Below are 18,562 nucleotides of genomic sequence, written 5' to 3' on the forward strand. Positions count from 1 at the left end.
CAGACAGATAGACAGACAGATACTTTTATTTACAATCAGGTTCTACAGCATGTATACATGAGAACAACATGATTTATTATATTAACAAATGTGGGTGTATGTACATAGCAATACTGAAACAAACATTTACATAGTTTTATATATAAATACATATATGGGGGACAGTTTGTAATTTTTAAATAGGTAATAATTCTAGTTTCTAAGTGGTGGACAATACAGTTAACGCGGTACACATTCACAAGGGTGATACTGACCTTGAATTTATCGACTAATTTTAGTGGAAAACCCCATGTGCGGGGGAGTTTACGGTCTAGTTGACATAGGTCAAAATGAGTGAGAATTCTGTGCGCGTTGTGAATGTGTACACGTGGAGCTGTATTGTTTATTCACTAATGTGATTTTTATTTTAATAAGTGTCGTAACAGTTGTTTAATTAAATGAAAATAAATAAAATGGATATACATGTATATTATTCATGGTGGGATAAATATACGACTGCGGTAAGTTATTTCTAAGTGTTATACTAGAATCTGTGTGTATAATATTCATTGATACATAGTACATCTTGTTACATATTTGTGGTACTGGAAAATTTCGGGCTACAGCTAAAATATGGTATGACTTCTCCTGAATTAAGAAGCCATAAAGTAGCATAAATAGAGATTGTAATATTGCCACATGACGGGCCGGGGGAGAAGCATCTCATTTGCTAGAGCGGAAACGGAAGGGTATACCGTACTTTAGCTGCATCCTTTAAAATATGATCACTTGTTAAAAAAAGACATTATACGTTTAGAAAAAATAGCAACATTTTTCAGTAAAGTTGGGGATGTTGAGTTTATTAGTTCATTAAATTTTAGTGCATTTGGTCTATTATGATATTTACTTGGGATCAGTCTTCTCCTGGCCAGACAGAAGAAAGGGCATTTAAACATATAATGATATTCGTCGGCAATATCATTCTGATTACATAGGATGCATTTTCGTTGATCATGTTCTACAAAGGACTGACGCCATCTTCAGTTTCAACCGGCAATGGGTGGTTGCCAGTTCGAAAATAAAAAGCGTAATGCGATGACTGCAAGATAGTACCTTAAGATAAGGTTCAAAATTTGGAGTGTTTTTAAACATCATATAATTTCTTCCTTTGGATGAATTGTTAAGTAGACCTGACCAAGTTTGAAAAAATTGATCCAATAAATTTCTTTTAATTAACTTATCAAGATTTCGGTTTTCAACAAGTTGTTGGTTTAACCATATAACACTGTTGCCGGTATTATCAAGTATACTCTTAACGTGTCGGAGCCACTTAAAACTAAACCCAGACATATACATGTAATCATTACATAGTCTAGATATCTTATTTTCTTGTGAAGTGCAGAGTTTAGTCCAAAAATTAATTATTCTGGTTTTAACGGTTATTTCTAAAGGGTAACGCCCTAGTTCACCATACAGCATATATAAGGGTGTGCTTTTTCTGCAATGTGTGATTTTTCTGAGGAAGTCAGTATGCACTTTTTCTAAAATGTCAAGGTTTTCGTAGCCCCACACTTCACAATTAAATGTTAAAATAGGTAATATTGTTTGATCAAACAGCTGAAGTTGAAGGTCAACAGGCAAGTCTAGATTGAATATTCTACTATACAAAACGTGCATGGCTTTGTTTGCCTGAGAGGCAAGCGATTTCCTTGCACTAAGAAAACTACATGAGGACGAAAATATCACTCCTAGATATTTGTATTCTTTTACAATTTCAAGAGGTGTACCATCAAGAGTAAACATATAATTTTCAGGTTTGTTTGTTCCAAAGATCATAACCTTTGATTTACTCATGTTAATTTCAAGTTTCCATTTTTTGCAGTATTTTAAAAAATCGTTCAGTGTAGACTGGAATGATATTTGGTCCTCACTAACAATTATTGTGTCATCTGCATATGATAGTACAAACAGTTTCAAATATACATCCAGGTTATCGTTATGATACTCTACAGTAATTCCAGGGTTGTTTTGCTCTAAGAAACTTTCAAGGTCATTTAAATATATAGAAAATAAAATCGGGGAAAGATTTTCCCCTTGTCTAACTCCACATGTACTAGAGAAAAAAAGCAGAAATGTCATTATTTGAGGATACACAGGATTTTATATCGGCATACATATTGCGCAAAACTTGAAATATTTTTCCATTTATACCTGTTTTGATAAGTTTACTCCAAAGGCCAATGCGCCAGATTTTATCAAAAGCAGAAGAAAAATCGATGTAGGATACGAAAAGTTTCTTCTTTTGGGACCTAAGTTTTTCTATCAAAAAGTTAAGAGCAAACACGTGATCAGCTGTTGAGTACTTTGCCCTAAACCCCGCCTGGTTTTCAGACAGAATGTTATTAACGTTTAGAAAATTCGTTATTCTATTGTTTAGAACTGAAGTGAATAGTTTTCCAAGGCAACTTAAAATTGTTATAGGCCTATAATTTCCTGGGTCTAACGGAGAACCTTTTCGCTTGAAAATAGGTTTGATTGTACCGATAAGCCATGTGTCTGGAATTTGACCAGTATCAAGAATAATATTAAATAAATTACAGTATACTTGTGTCATGTATCTTTTTGTACTTTTAATATATTCATTATATATATAATCTTGCGGCGAAGCAGCTTTGCCGCTGCTTAATTTAAGAATGGCCTTATGTATTTCATTTTCACATATTGGTCCATTTAATAATTCATTTGTATCATCTAAATCGAAATGAAAGTCGGATGGAGTTTGTTCTTCAGTTTCTGTTTGTATGTTTATGTTTCTAAAATGATCATAGAAAGTTTTATTTTCGGGCATTGGATGAGACGACTGCTGTTTTACGCTATTCAAAATTTTCCAATAATCACGTGGTTTATTTGTACTGTTTTCACGTAATTTTCGTTCGTTACTAAATTTGTGTTGCCTTATATAGGTGTTCATTGTTTGCTTGTAAAATTTGCTAGCTCTCGCAAGTACTTGTTTATATAGGTCATTTTTATGTAGATTATATTTTTTGCGGGCTGAGTGATATTTACGTCTTGCTTTTTCACAGTGAGGCCCAAACCATGGTCTATTAGTTTTCGATTTACTATTACAAGTTTTATAGTAAGAGTTAAAGGGTGTAGGAAAGGTATCGAAAGCCGCTTGATTAAACAGACTAGCGATTTTTTTCTGAAATTGCGTTTACTGTAGACTTAGTCACATCGCATGCCTTAATAGAAGTCAAAGTATTATTTATTTCAGCAATGCTATTATGGTCCAGATTTTCAATAAAAGTTGGTTCGAGCGAGTTTTGCCATTTTGGTGGTTTGCAATTTTGATACTGATTATCATTAATTTGTTCCACTTCATTCTGACTAATATAACCACATCTTTTTAATATTACATTGCTATCAATAGAGAGAGAAAGTAGGGAGTGACCATCCGAAAAAATCGGGTCGACCTCCTTTATATCAAAATTAGATAGATATTCAAAAAAAGGAATTGTACATATAACATAGTCAATTACAGATGTATTTCATATTATACACGAAGACCTAGTATGATTAAATTTATAGAACTATTAAGCAGCAAAAATAAAAAGTTATTGTACCGTTTAGCAAATTACACCATCAAGGCATTACAACTTCGGAACAGTATGATCAATGTTATATCGTGATAAGACTTCTTGGTATTGACGTGAGCTATTGACGTTTCTTTGTATATATATATATTAGGGTATAAAGACTACCCTCTCAGATATCACCTTTTATTAATATGCAATTCCTGCCATTTGCATGCTTGTGTAATATTGTAATATGTATGTATTATTGATGATAAGCTGTACATGCTTAAATCAAAATAAACCTGTGTTCTGTTCTGTTCTGTAAATAAAATCATCTTCAAATATAATTATAGTTCATAGAATTTAACTGGGAACGTTAAGTGATGAATTTCTTCTTTATATCTTTCCCATTGAAAAGCAGATCATAACATCTATTTAAAGTGTAAGTGATGCAACTCTAAAATTTAGTATAGGCTAGTGTTTATTAATGTGTATTTACAAAGTTTAATCAGCTACGAGCGGCGCAGCCGCGAGGCTGATTAAGTTTTGTAAATGCACATTAATAAACACTAACCTAGATCTATTTAGTGTTTGAAATTATTTTTTGTTTTCGGATGACGTCAGAGCAAATAAAATCAATAACACAGCTCTTGTTCCTTCTATACACCTGACTAACCTGTTAAATAAACGACTGCAAGTTAATGCTGATTTACTAAAATAAATTTCCTGAAAATTTGAAAAGTACTGCAATGCCATTGGACAAAAAATAATTTCAAACACTAAATGATGTTAATGGAACATCGAGTAACAAATATTTGACTACGACATAAGTACCCAAAAATCCTACCATTTTCAGGAGGTGTACATCAAAGAAACATAAAAGAAATCAATTTAGGTAATCCATATTTCATTTTAGCAAACTTGAAAAACAAAACTTTTAATGAGTGCAAACATATATATATATATATATATATATATATATATATATATATATATATATATATATATATATATATATATATATATATAAGGTAACTCACAACCATCATGGGCTAAATAATGAGTAATAGGGATTTTTTCCCAATTCATACTAATTATTATTAATATTAAAACTTGTATATTTATACATATATATTATTATTATTATTATTGTATGTCTCCTTACCAAATTTTGGTATTTTTTCTTTTAAACACATTTTTTAAAAACAGTTTTATTTCCATACATATCATTCATTTTATTACATATCTATTAGCCTGTATGTTATATGACATCTTTTAATACCTTAAATGAATTTGGGGGTGAAATGTCCTAAAAGCAGAGACAATTCCCCCCCCCCCAAAATGGGGGTGAAAAGTCTTGGGAGGAAACGTCTTGGGAGGAACTGTCTTGGGGGGGGGGGGAAACGTCTGGACACCAGGATATAAACTGCATAGAAGCCGAGACAGAAACTCTAAAGGTGGAGGGTTCATGACCTTTGTTAGAGCAGATCTACCTATAAAACATAGACCAGATATGGAAAGTAAAGGTTTGGAGTGCTTATGCTTTGAATTTAATCTTCAAAAAAGAAAATGGGGGGTTCTATTTGTTTATAGACCACTATCACAGTCAAATGTAATTTTTGATACAGAGATGACATATATGCTAGATAAATTATTTATAAATTTTGATCATATTATCACGATTGGAGACATGAATTATGATATGAAATCAGACAAAGGCAAACCAGTAGGAAATCTTTTAGACACTTTTAACTTTTAGTATAAGTGACTGCCATAGTATGATTTTCACTAGCCTCAAGGAACAAGTAAAAACAGTTCCTAAACAAAAAGTAATCTTCCGTAGCTGGTACAAAAACTTTGATGAAACACCATTTTAAAATGACCCACTTCAAGCTCCATTTCACATAGCACATATTTTTGATGACGTAGATGATATATATTGGGCACACAACACCATGTTTGTAGACATCCTTAATGACCACGCACCCATAAAAACAAAATACCCTAAAAAGATCCACCACCATACATGGACTCACAATACAGAAAGATTATTTACAAGACACGCCAAGCACACAATAGATATTTAAAAACCAAAATTACAACAGACTGGGAAAATTACAGAAAATTAAGAAACCGCAAAACATTTATAAAGCGAGATTCAATAAAAGTATACTTTGAGGAAAGGTGTGGCGGTGGACCAAAGTCTAAGGACTTCTGGCCTACATTCAAACCTTTCCTGTCAAAGAAATCCATAAATAAAAACAATAATGACATTATCATAAAAGAAAATTATCATGCAACTACTATGCAAAATGCCTGATATCACTTGCCTGATATTTTATTTTGTTATCAGGTCATTGACCTGATATCAAAATTAAGCCCCTCCCATATTGACGGACTAGTTTTTACATCATTCCAGATTGAATTTTATTACAGAGTCCAGTTTCGATGTTGCACAATTTTTTTTCTAAATAGATTCAGTAATCTCAACAAAGTTCCTTGAATATGGTTGTCTCTAATTTTATCACAAAGACAATAGCACTGAATGACGTCATTGTGAAACGTTCATCATGACATCACAATGTTTACATGGATCGATTCTCGGAAAGGTTAACAATACACTTGACAATGTATGATATACTTATTCTTGATTTATGCCTTATTTAAGGCATGCACATTTTATCAAGTATTAGCTAAAGTATTTGTGTTTATTATTATTCTTGAATCAGTTAATTATAATTCTTGGATCAGTGTAAATTTAGTGATTTAAAAAACTATAAAGTCTGGAACTGGAAGTGAAATTTTCAGCGCTTTGGACATGATGTAGTTGTCTGAGTCAAATATTTCATGATAGATCTATGGAAATAAAGCATGTTCTGGTTTATTCAAGAGGATGTTTTTTTTATTTTTATGCAGGTAAGAGTTTATTTCATTGTTATCTTTTTTTACAAGAATATCAGAAAGTCAAAAACATTGTCGGAGTTGAATTCAGTATGGCTGCCGTATTGTTTCGTTCAGAAGTTTCAGGGGCGAATGAATTTTCAAATCTGTACTGTAAAATATAAATTTAATTTTTTGCTTCAGAAGACATTTTTTACGTATAAGAGATGAAGACATGTTTTTCTAGGCAGTTTGTATGAGTTTCATGATAAATAGAATAACAGGCTACTGTCTTTTGATATCAAATGTTATCAGGTCTCGGCTGATATGGGCGGAAGGGGTTCGGTTCCCTCACCCCTTCCAGCCCATATCAGCCTCGACCTGATAACATTGATATCAAAAGAGAGTAGCCTATTATTCTCTTTATATCAGACCAATCAAAAGTATGTGAATTATTCAATGATTTTTATGTAAATATTGCAAAAAATATTGGTATAAATTCAAACTCTAAAATAGATGACAACCATAGAAGTATTCAGGAAATCCACAATAACATCCCAAACCCGCCCAATTAACTTTAATTTCAGTGAAGTAAAACCTGAGAATATCGAAAAACACTTAAAATCTATCGACCCAAAAGACGCAATACCACCTAAAATACTCAAATGCTCAGCTAATGCAATTTCAAAACCCATCAGTAATATGGTTAACACCATGATAAAAACAAATGACTTTCCAAATAGTCTTAAGGCAGCCCAGGTTACACCAATTTTCAAAAAAGAGGACCCATTTACTCTTAAAAACTACCGTCCTGTAAGTATACTTCCTACTATGTCCAAAATCTTTGAGAAAATTATTAATGAACAACTAAGTGAACATTTTGAACAAATATGTCATGACTTCCTTAGTGCCTTCCGAAGAAAATATGGTTGTCAGACAACTCTATTACGTCTTGTGGAAGACTGGAAGGAGGCACTGGATAGAAACGAGTACGTAGCAGCAGTACTGATGGATCTATCCAAGGCCTTCGACTGTCTCTCACATGACCTCATCATAGCAAAACTGGAAGCATATTGCTTATCAAAAGATGCATGCAGTCTAATAAATAGCTACCTTAAAAACATAAAACAAAGAGTAAAAATTGGTCCAACCCACAGTTCTTGGCTCGAGACCATTAAAGGCGTTCCCCAAGGTTCGATATTCGGACCGCTAATCTTCAACATTTTTATAAATGATATATTTTATTTTGTGGAAAAATCAAACCTTTATAATTACGCCAAATGCAAGCAAATCCAGAGAAAAGCTGTAGGTAAAAACACAAATTCTAAACTATCAACTATTACCATCGAACGCAACAACATTACATGTGAAAAATCTGTAAAACTTCTAAGTATTGATTTAGATTAGAGCCTAAATTTTGATCAGCAGATAAAAAAATGTGTCAAAAATCCGCACACCAATTAAATGTTATACTAAGACTAAGCAAATTCTTAAACTTTGAGTGCAAATTACTTATATACAAATCCTTTGTAAGATCTACTTTCAACTATTGTCCAGTTATCTGGCACTTCTGCAGTAAAACAAATACAGATAAATTAGAACAATTACAGCATAGAGCCTTAAGATCGTCTATAATGATTTTGACTCATCATACAGTGAACTCCTCAATAGAGTGAATATGCCAACACTACATCTTGGCAGATTAAGAACTTTAGCCATTGAAACTTTTAAATGTTTGTACAACCTTTCACCTCCATATCTACATGATTTAGGCACATTCAAAAACTCTAAATACTCTTTGTAGGTACAGCAACACAGTCGAAATTCCAAACGTGAGAACAACTACCTACGGTAAGAGATCTTTCCGGTTTGAGGCGACCCAGCTCTGGAAGAGTCTGCCAAACAACATACATGTACTTATATAGTTATTTATCCCTGTATTTTCCATCCTCAGTTACATTTCATCTTAATGCCCTATTGCATGCTTCCTTTTTGCTTGCTTTTTAGTCCTCTTGTTGCTATTTATTTTATATCTTTCAATTTTCAGTTCAAGTTTTGGTTAGCTAGTCAGCATGCCAATAGACTATGTATTTTTAACCTTATTTTATAATGACTCAGTCTTTAGCACCAGCTTTTGTCAGCTAGTTAGCATGCTGCTAGACTATACTGTATTTTGACTCTCTGTGAGTTAGCTGCTGATCAGTTCTTCACAAATCTAATTTGAGGGAATATTTGATTTCTTAAGACTATTTTTCTTTCCTGTCGCACTTTTGTGCTGGTATTGAAAATTCAGTTTCTTATTTACATGTAGTTTTATAGCAGTTTTTAGGCCATTGGTCAGGATCAGCAGCTTTCCCGCAGATTTTTAATTCTAAAAGTGGTTAAATGTGCTATATTTCATGTGCTTTTAGATTATATGTGTATGTATATTATATGTGTGGGTAAGTGCATACATGTATGTATGCACGTAAATATGTATGTTATGTAATGTATATATGTGTATGCGTATGTATATGTATGGGTGTACGTGTAGATATGTATATGAAAATAGTGTCTAATATGATTAATTTTAATAATTTATTATCTTATTTATGGACCCTTACTTTGCTTGTCATGTTTCTTTAAACCATATGCAATGTTTTAAATGTATATGTATTTTATAATCATAACTTAATCTTTTAGTTACAGGCTGTTTGTTATTTTAAATGCTTCTTATGTCTTTGCTTAATAGTCGGCAAATAGCTTATTACTAATGCTAATGTTATATTGTTAAAACATCCGACTCAAAATAAAGATTCTTGTATCTTGTATCTAGCGCGCTCCACTGGGATTTGACAGTAAAATGAATATAGAATCTATGTCTCAATAAGGTTATAACACTAAATAACTGTTGTTCTTTATTCTATATAAAACTGAACTATTTCCAATGGCCGCAGCACACACCAGGACCCATTTTAAATGTCTGTAACCTATATTTTCTTGAAGAATATTGTCAGTGCTAAATAAAAATCAGAAGAAAAGTGGGGGTCATGTTTGATGCAAGAAAAATAATTTCAGTCAAACACACAAACCGCAAAATCAGCTACAAGATGAGACCCCAAATTATACTGGTGGTGTATGATCTAGGTTTCCATGAAAAATGTTGTTATGTTGTTATTTCATTATGAAATGCTACCTACACGTCAAGCATAGATCTTGACCTAGATATCATCAAGATGAACACTCAGACCAACTTTCATACAGATCCCATGAAAAATATGGCCTCTAGAGAGGTCACACCGTTTTTTCATTATTTGATCTACTGACCTACTTTTTGATGGCACGTGACCCACTTTCGAACCTGACCTAGATATCATCAAGATGAACATTCTGGCCAATTTTTATGGAGATCCATTCACAAGTATGGCCTCTAGAGAGGTCACAGGGTTTTTCTATTTTTAGACCTACTGACCTAGTTTTTGACCGCACATGACCCTGTTTCGAACGTGACCTAGATATCATCAAGATGAACATTCAGACCAACTTTCATGAAGATCCATTGAAAAATATGGCCTTTAGAGAGGTCACAAGGTTTTTATATTATTTGACCTACTGACCTAGTTTTTGACGGCACGTGACCCACTTTCGAACTTGACCTAGATATCATCAAGATGAACATTCAGATCAACTTTCATACAGATCCCATGGAAAATGTGGTCTCTAGAGAGGCCACAAGGTTTTTCTATTATTTGACCTACTGACCTAGTTTTTGATGGCACGTGACCCAGTTTCGAATTTGATCTAGATATCATCAAGGTGAACGTTCTGACTAATTTTCATGAAGATCTTGTGAAATATATGGCCTCTAGAAAGGTCACAAGGTTTTTCTATTTTTAGACCTACTGACTTAGTTTTTGACCGCACGTGACCCAGTTTCGAATGTGACCTACATATCATCAAGATGAACATTCAGACCAACTTTCATACAGATCCCATGAAAAATATGGCCTTTAGAGAGGTCACAAGGTTTTTCTATTATTTGACCTACTGACCTAGTTTTTGATGGCACGTGACCCAGTTTCGAACTTGATCTAGATATCATCAAGATAAACGTTATGACCAATTTTCATGAAGATCTTTGAAATATATGGCCTCTAGAGAGGTCACAAGGTTTTTCTATTTTTAGACCTACTGACCTAGTTTTTGAAGGCACGTGACCCAGTTTCGAACTTGACCTAGATATCATCAAGGTGAACATTCTGACCAATATTCATGAAGATCCATTGAAAATTATGGCCTCTAGAGAGGTCACAAGGTTTTTCTATTTTTAGACCTACTGACCTAGTTTTTGATGGCACGTGAATTAATTTCGAACTTGACCTAGAATTTACCAAGATGAACATTCTGACCCATTTTTATAAAGATCCCATGAAAACTGTGACCTCTAGAGATGTCACAAGCAAAAGTTTACGGACGGACACTGCGCGATCACAAAAGCTCACCTTGTCACTTTGTGACAGGTTAGCTAAAATAAGGAAAATAGCTCTACAGAGCAAAAAACTGAGGTCTATTTGTATCCGCCATTATGCTATACCATTTTTTTTTCGCGCCATTTTTCTATTTAGTGCCTGTATGCCTATAAGAAAAACTTTTTTCTCTGACACTGTGCCAGTTTCATTTGAAATGTACAAGAAACCTAAATGCATGAAAAAATATAAGGTTTTAGCTTGATATCAACAGTTTCTTAGGTTTTATGGCATTTTTAGAACCGTAAGACAAAGCGTCAGATTTTGTCAAAAATAGGTGTCGGACATAATTTTGAAGCAGTTACTCTAAATGCAGCCTTGTTTTGCCCTGTTTTGACATTTTCTACTCTGATCTGCATACAAATTACACATTTAAAGTGTTAAATATGTTCACTTTTACCTCTGATGGCCATAAATTAGCAATCAACAGGCTATAAATATGCAATTTTTGAAAAAATACACTAAAAACAGTGAAAATGTGCTATTTTTGGGTTTTATCCTCATTTTAAACAAAAATGCGATAAATTTGTCATTTTCTATCAAATTCTAATCAAAGTAGCCCATTTTCACCATCATCTGGCCAGATTTCAATTTTTAGCTCACCTGTCACAAAGTGATCGCGCAGCGTCCGTCGTCCGTCCGTGCGTGCGTAAACTTTTCCTTGTGACATCTCTAGAGGTCACAGTTTTCATGGGATCTTTATGAAAATGGGTCAGAATGTTCATCTTGGTAAATTCTAAGTCAAGTTCGAAACTGGGTCACGTGCCATCAAAAACTAGGTCAGTAGGTCTAAAAATAGAAAAACCTTGTGACCTCTCTAGAGGCCATATATTTCACAAGATCTTCATGAAAATTGGTCAGAACGTTCACCTTGATGATATCTAGGTTAAGTTCGAAACTGGGTCACGTGCCGTCAAAAATAGGTCAGTAGGTCAAATAACAGAAAAACCTTGTGACCTCTCTAAAGGCCATATTTTTCATGGGATCTGTATGAAAGTTGGTCTGAATGTTCGTCTTGATGATATCTAGGTCAAGTTCGAAACTGGGTCACGTGCGTTCAAAAACTAGGTCAGGTCTAAAAATAGAAAAACCTTGTGACCTCTAGAGGCCATATATTTCATGAGATCTTCATGAAAATTGGTCAGAATGTTCACCTTGATGATATCTAGATCAAGTTCGAAAGTGGGTCACGTGCCATCAAAAACTAGGTCAGGTCAAATAATAGAAAAACCTTGTGACCTCTCTAAAGGCCATATTTTTCATGGGATTTGTATGAAAGTTGGTCTGAATGTTCATCTTGATGATATCTAGGTCAAGTTTGAAAGTGGGTTACGTGCCGTCAAAAACTAGGTCAGTAGATCAAATAAAAGAAAAACCTTGTGACCTCTCTAAAGGCCATATTTTTCATGGGATCTGTATGAAAGTTGGTCTGAATGTTCATCTTGACGATATCTAGGTCAAGTTCGGAACAGGGTCATGTGCGGTCAAAAACTAGGTCAGTAGGTCTAAAAATAGAAAAACCTTGTGACCTCTCTAGAGGCCATACTTTCGAATGGATCTCCATAAAAATTGTATACAATGTTCATCTTGATGATGTATAGGTCAAGTTCAAAAGTGGGTCACGTGCCGTCAAGAAGTAGGTCAGTAGGTCAAATAATGAAAAAACGTTGTGCCCTCTCTAGAGGCCATATTTTCCATGGGATCTGTATGAAAGTTGGTCTGAATGTTTATCTTGATGATATATAGGTCAAGTTTGAAACTGGGTCAACTGCGATCAAAAACTAGGTCAGTAGCTCTTGAAATAGAAAAACCTTGTGACCTCTCTAGAGGCCATACCCTTGAATGGATCTTCATGAAAATTGGTCAGAATGTTCACCTTGATGATATCTAGGTCAGCTTCGAAACTGGGTCACGTGCGGTCCAAAACTAGGTCAGTAGGTGAAATAATAAAAAACCTTGTGACCTCTCTAGAGGCCATACTTTTCATGGGATCTGTATAAAAGTTGGTCTGAATGTTCATCTTGATGATATCTAGGTCATGTTTGAAACTGGGTCAACTGCGGTCAAAAACTAGGTCAGTAGGTCTAAAATTAGAAAAATCTTTTGACCTCTCTAGAGGCCATATTTTTCAATGGATCTTCATGAAAATTGATCTGAATGTTGACCTTGATGATATCTAGGTCAGTTTCGAAACTGGGTCACGTGCGGTCAAAAACTAGGCCAGTAGGTACAAAAATAGAAAAACCTTGTGACCTCTCTAGAGGCCATATTTTTCATGAAAATTAGTGAGAATGTTCACCTTGATGATATCTAGGTAAAATTCAAAACAGGGTCACGTACCTTCGAAAACTAGGTCAATAGGTCAAATAATAGAAAAACCTTGTGACCTCTCTAGAGACCATATTTTTCAATGGATCTTCATGAAAATTGGTCAGAATTTTTATCTTGATAATATCTAGGTTAAGTTCAAAACTGGGTCACATGAGCTCAAAAGCTAGGTCACTATGTCAAATAATAGAAAAACGACGTCATACTCAAAACTGGGTCATGTGGGAAGAGGTGAGCGATTCAGGACCATCATGGTCCTCTTGTTACTAATGTCATCGGACAATGAAATTCGACTGCAGCAAACATACACCATCTCACTTACATACAAAGAAAGAATCATACGACATATATATGCACTTACTCTATCGTCTGCGTTTTCCCTATATAACTTATTGTCTGCGTTTTCTAACCGGTGTATGACCTTACAACGGACAACCTGTACAGTATTTAGGATTTATGACAGATATATTTAAGATCCTGCAAAAATATTATTTGATAAGTTACATGAATGTTTTCATAGACACCTCATGCTTTCCAAGCAAAGGAGCATGGTAGTCAGTATTACAGGGTTCCATTTTCCAGCATCAGCGTAAGAAACGCTTAGAAACCTGTGCCAGCTTATAACAGTTGAGCAGTGTTTAAACATTTTTGATGTGAAAGGTCCATGTATTTTCTGGACAATTAGCAGGAAATACCCGTCAACAGAAATATATTGCTTTACGGCTACAAAGATACCCAATAAGTTGCTCTCATTTAATAAGACGAAGGGGTGGAAAAAGTGCAATTTTACTGTGGACAATTCTAAAATACACTGTATACTATTTTGCCCACGTTATGAGACAGTCCGTTCATGCCTATGGTCAAAACTTACCGCGGTCTGTGGCGTACGTTCTTTTAAGACGTTCATACCGAAATCACCTTTGGGTCAAATCGTGGACTTACTGGCTGCTTTATATTGTTCCGATAATGATATAATTATATTAGTTTTTTTTTTTTTTTTTTTTTGGATTTAACGTCGCACCGACACATAATAGGTCATACGGCGACTTTCCAGCTTTAATGGTGGAGGAAGACCCCAGGTACCCCTCCGTGCATTATTTTTCATCACGAGCGGGCATCTGGGTAGAACCAGCTGGATGGCTTCCTCACATGAAGAATTCAATGCCTCGAGTGAGGCTCGAACCCACATCGATGAGGGGCAAGTGATTTGAAGTCAGCGACCTTAACCACTCGGCCACGGAGGCCCCCATATCAGATGTGATAAAAACATGTCATAAAATGATAGTTTAACTAGAATGTGTCTCACATCATGCAAAAGCCAAATGTAGGGAGCGGGGCTAAGCAATATGTATGGTGGATTTGCTTAAGCTCAGGATTAGAAGAGGCCGTCATGTCATGCCAAAAAATGCATTGAAAGTCAGTGATTTGACCAAATGACCTAGTTATTCACCCCAATCAGCATGTAACATTTGAACATGACCTAGATTTCATATGGACATCCTTTCTGACAAAACGGATGATGAGCAAGTTGAAAAAATGGCCTTTCAAGTGTCAACAAAGTTGTTCTAAGATTTGACTGAATGGCCTATGTTTTTTTCCTGTTGATGGAGTCACAAATCTATCCTAGATTTTATAAGACAAACATTCCACCCAAGTCTCATGAAAATCAGGTAGACAACTTGGTCTTCTGAATGTTAATGATGTCTTTCTATGATCTGACCTAGTGTCCTAATTTTTGGCCCAGATAATCCACTTTAATACTTACCCTAGATTTCCTTTATGGACCAGATACGAAGTGAAGCAGCCAATTTCTTTTTTGTTTGTGTCGGGTTTAACGCCGTTTTTCAACAGTATTTCAGTCATGCAACGGCAGGCAATTAACCTAACCAGTGTTCTTGGATTCTGTACCAGTACAAACCTGTTCTCCACAAGTAACAGCCAACTTCCCTAGATGAATCAGAGGTGGAGGAGGAATGATTTCAGACATAATGTCGTTTATCAAATTGTTACGGAGAACATACGCCCCGCCCGTTGATCAAACTCACGATCACGCGAGCCGTTGACCAACGCTCTACCTACTGAACTAAGCAGGCGGGCTGTGCAGCCAAATTCTATTTCCCTTTTTCAAAAAGATGGGGAACTACAAAAACAGAACAATTTCGCAGTATTGTACTTATAAAAATGTTCAATGTTATACGAGTTCACATAATTTTCAAAGACAGTACCATAACTCAAAAGCTTAACAATATGCTCTTCCCCTTGAGTTAACTTCCCTTACAATATAAAATATCTTGGTTTACATAACATCTAATTTTAAATTCAAATAACTTAATAGTCATATATTGTTTACATATCTGATTCAGTGTCAATGAATCCAGTTTAAAAATATTCTTCAAGGTATACTTGAATTATAAACAACTGCAACTTATAGTTTATGTAAAGAAGAGGGTCATAATGACCATGAATCGCTCACCTAAGTAATATGAGCCACATGTTTAAAATGCCAAACTGATGCTAAAATATTAGAAAGTATGTCAGTAGGTCACATTCATGGTCACTGAAAGTCAGTTTTAGGATTGGTGTGCAAAACGGTACACAAAACTGTACATGTCATCCAAATTTCAAGGCTGTATCTTAAAAAACAAGAAAGAAGGTCAGTAGGTCAAGGTCACGATCAAGTGACCCCTAATCACTTGGGATCATCAGGTAATTATAATTAACAGTCTAGGAAATATAATCTGATAATTCTTTAAGTATTTATTCCTATATAACTCATATAAAAAGTGACCCCCAGGGCAGGGCCTCTTTTCACCCCAGGTGCAAAATTTGAACAGTCTTGTTCGAGATCCACTAGGCAATGCTACATATCAAATATCAAAGGCCTATGCCTTGAACTTTTGGACAAAAAGATTTTTTCCCTATATAAGTCTATGTTAAATTTGGGACTCTAAGGGCAGGGCCTCTTTTCATCACAGGGGCATAAATGGTAGAGGACCACAAGGCAATGCAACATAACAAATATCAAAAGCCTAGGCCTTGCAGTTTAAGGCAAGAAGATTTCCTTTTCTTATAAGTTTATGTAAAATTTGAGACCCCCCGGGGCTGGGCCTCTTTTCACCCCAGGGGCATAATTTGAACAATTTTTTGTGGAGGACCACAAAGTGATGCTACATACCAAATATCAAAGACCTTGGTCCTGTAGTTTTGGACAAGAAGACTTTTTAAGTTTTTTCCTATATAAGTGTATGTAAAACTTGTGACCCCCGGGGAGGGGCCTCTTTTCACCCCATGGGCATAATTTGAGCCATCGTTATAGAGGACCATAAGATGATGTCACATGCCAAATATCAAAGCTCTACGCCTTGCAGTTTTGGACAAGAAGCTTTTTAAAATTTTCCTTTCGGTTGCCATGGCAACCAGAGTTCTGCATGGAATTCAATTCTTTGAACAATTTTGAAAGGGGGCCATCCAAGGATCACTCCTGTGAATCTGCTCAGTGGTTTTCAAGAAGAAGATTTTTTAGAAATTGTTGACGGACGCCCGACCCACGACGAACATTGAGCCTTTTGCTCAGGTGAGCTAACAAAATATTAACAATTTTATGTGTATTGACAGTAATATGCATTCGATTAAATATGTTTACAACTTGACACATGTATAGTTATACACAGTATGAATGTGTTTTAACCAATGTCTGTTACTGTACAACATTTAATTATGAATGCAGCTTTACATACACAATTTATTTATATATTTAGTAAAGTTAAATAAAATGTTAAGTACCTCTGATGACGATTTTCTACTTCTGAAGTAAATACTGAAGATAAAATAATGGTGCAAGATGGACACTAGATATCTTTAACATATTACATGTATCCAATTACCTGTATTTTAATTCAAATATTTTCAATGCACGTATCAATTAAACAGTTCGTAACATAATAGTATAACTATACATTTAACAAGCCAAAGCATTGCTTAATCAATAATTCAACTGTTGCTATTCATTGTTTGTAAAGTTCCTAGTTTGGTGAACTTCACTGTTTGCGTACTTCTTCATCTTTTGTGTATTTCCTCATCTGCTGATCTTAACAATATTTCCTTATTTGTTGCTCTGAATTCTTTGTATATTTCCTCATCATGTTGTTTGTATATTTCCTCATTTGTTGCCCATAACTGTTTGTATGTTTCCTCACATATTGTTCTTAACTCTTTGTGTATTTCCTCATTGTGCTGTTTGTATTTTTCCTAATTCTCTCTCCCTGTACTCCATTTTATCTGTTTTTATTTTTCCTCAACTGCTCATAACTGTTTGAAATTTCCGCATTTGTTGCTCTTATTTTTTTATTTTCCGTTTGTGTTGCATGTATTTTTCCTCATCGTTGCTCTTTGTACTCCACGGTTAATGTTCTGATCTTTTCTAGGAGAATCACAATGTCATCTCGGAGTCCTCCATGTTGTATCATTCTGTCAATCTTGGCCAATCCATCACCAGATAGTAACATTTCACAATAACGCTGTGCTGTATTAAATACACATTCACAATTATATAAATAAAGCAGTGATTTTTCTTTTTGTTTGAAAGACATGTTCGCGTTTTTTATCAAAGTTAAACCTCTGGTTGACATAAAGGCAGTAATGGATATGAGGAGCTGACAAACACTTCAAAATATTATCATTTTTAGTGTTTGTGCAGTTTTAAGTCTCACACACATAAGTTTAGTCACATTACATCTCAAGTTTATAATGGTGCAGAAGACCATAGCCGTCCCTCTAAATATTATTTAGGCACAAGCCGACACCTGGATAGAACCAACAACCTTCCATTAGCCAGAAGGGTGGCATCCTTACAAGAAAGAATTCTTCAGCCCAAGTGGTGTTCAGAAACCGCATAGATAGGAGACTGCAAGCAAATTTAAAATCTGGGACCAAGACTACTAGGCTACAGAGGACTAAAACATTATGCTATAATGGTTTAGAATACTTTTGATATAATTACCTTCAACGTTTCATAAACACCATATATGTTCAATATTTACATTGAAAAAAGTGTTCCGAATATTACTAAGGAAAACCAGCCAATTAAATAAAAATTTAGACACTGTATAATTTAATTCAAGGTGCGCTTGCAAGTTAAGACAGTCAACAGTAAATGTGCTAAAATTACAGGAAACACTAAAAGTTTCTTTTATCACCTTTGTAACTGATTATTCAAGTGACTTTAGTTTCTTTAAACAGGGACCTCTGTGGTTAAGGTCCTCGACTATGAATCACTTGTCCCTCACTTATGTGGGT

At 34.7% G+C, this 18,562-nt stretch overlaps 1 protein-coding gene across 5 annotated transcripts in view; it reads right to left on the reverse strand.

Moving 5' to 3' along the window:
- Positions 1-17,142: 17,142 nt before the first annotated feature.
- LOC123564769 (protein zer-1 homolog) overlaps positions 17,143-18,562 on the reverse strand; it is a 76,770-nt gene continuing 75,350 nt past the window's right edge. For all 5 annotated transcript variants that reach the window (XM_053537415.1, XM_053537412.1, XM_053537411.1 and 2 more), the window contains one exon: positions 17,143-17,789. In XM_053537415.1, coding sequence (XP_053393390.1) covers positions 17,644-17,789 — 146 coding nt within the window. In that variant the 3' untranslated portion in view covers positions 17,143-17,643. The remainder of the gene's footprint in view (positions 17,790-18,562) is intronic.

Source organism: Mercenaria mercenaria, chromosome 2 (assembly GCF_021730395.1).
Source record: "Mercenaria mercenaria strain notata chromosome 2, MADL_Memer_1, whole genome shotgun sequence".
NCBI classification, from domain to species: Eukaryota; Metazoa; Mollusca; class Bivalvia; order Venerida; family Veneridae; genus Mercenaria; species Mercenaria mercenaria.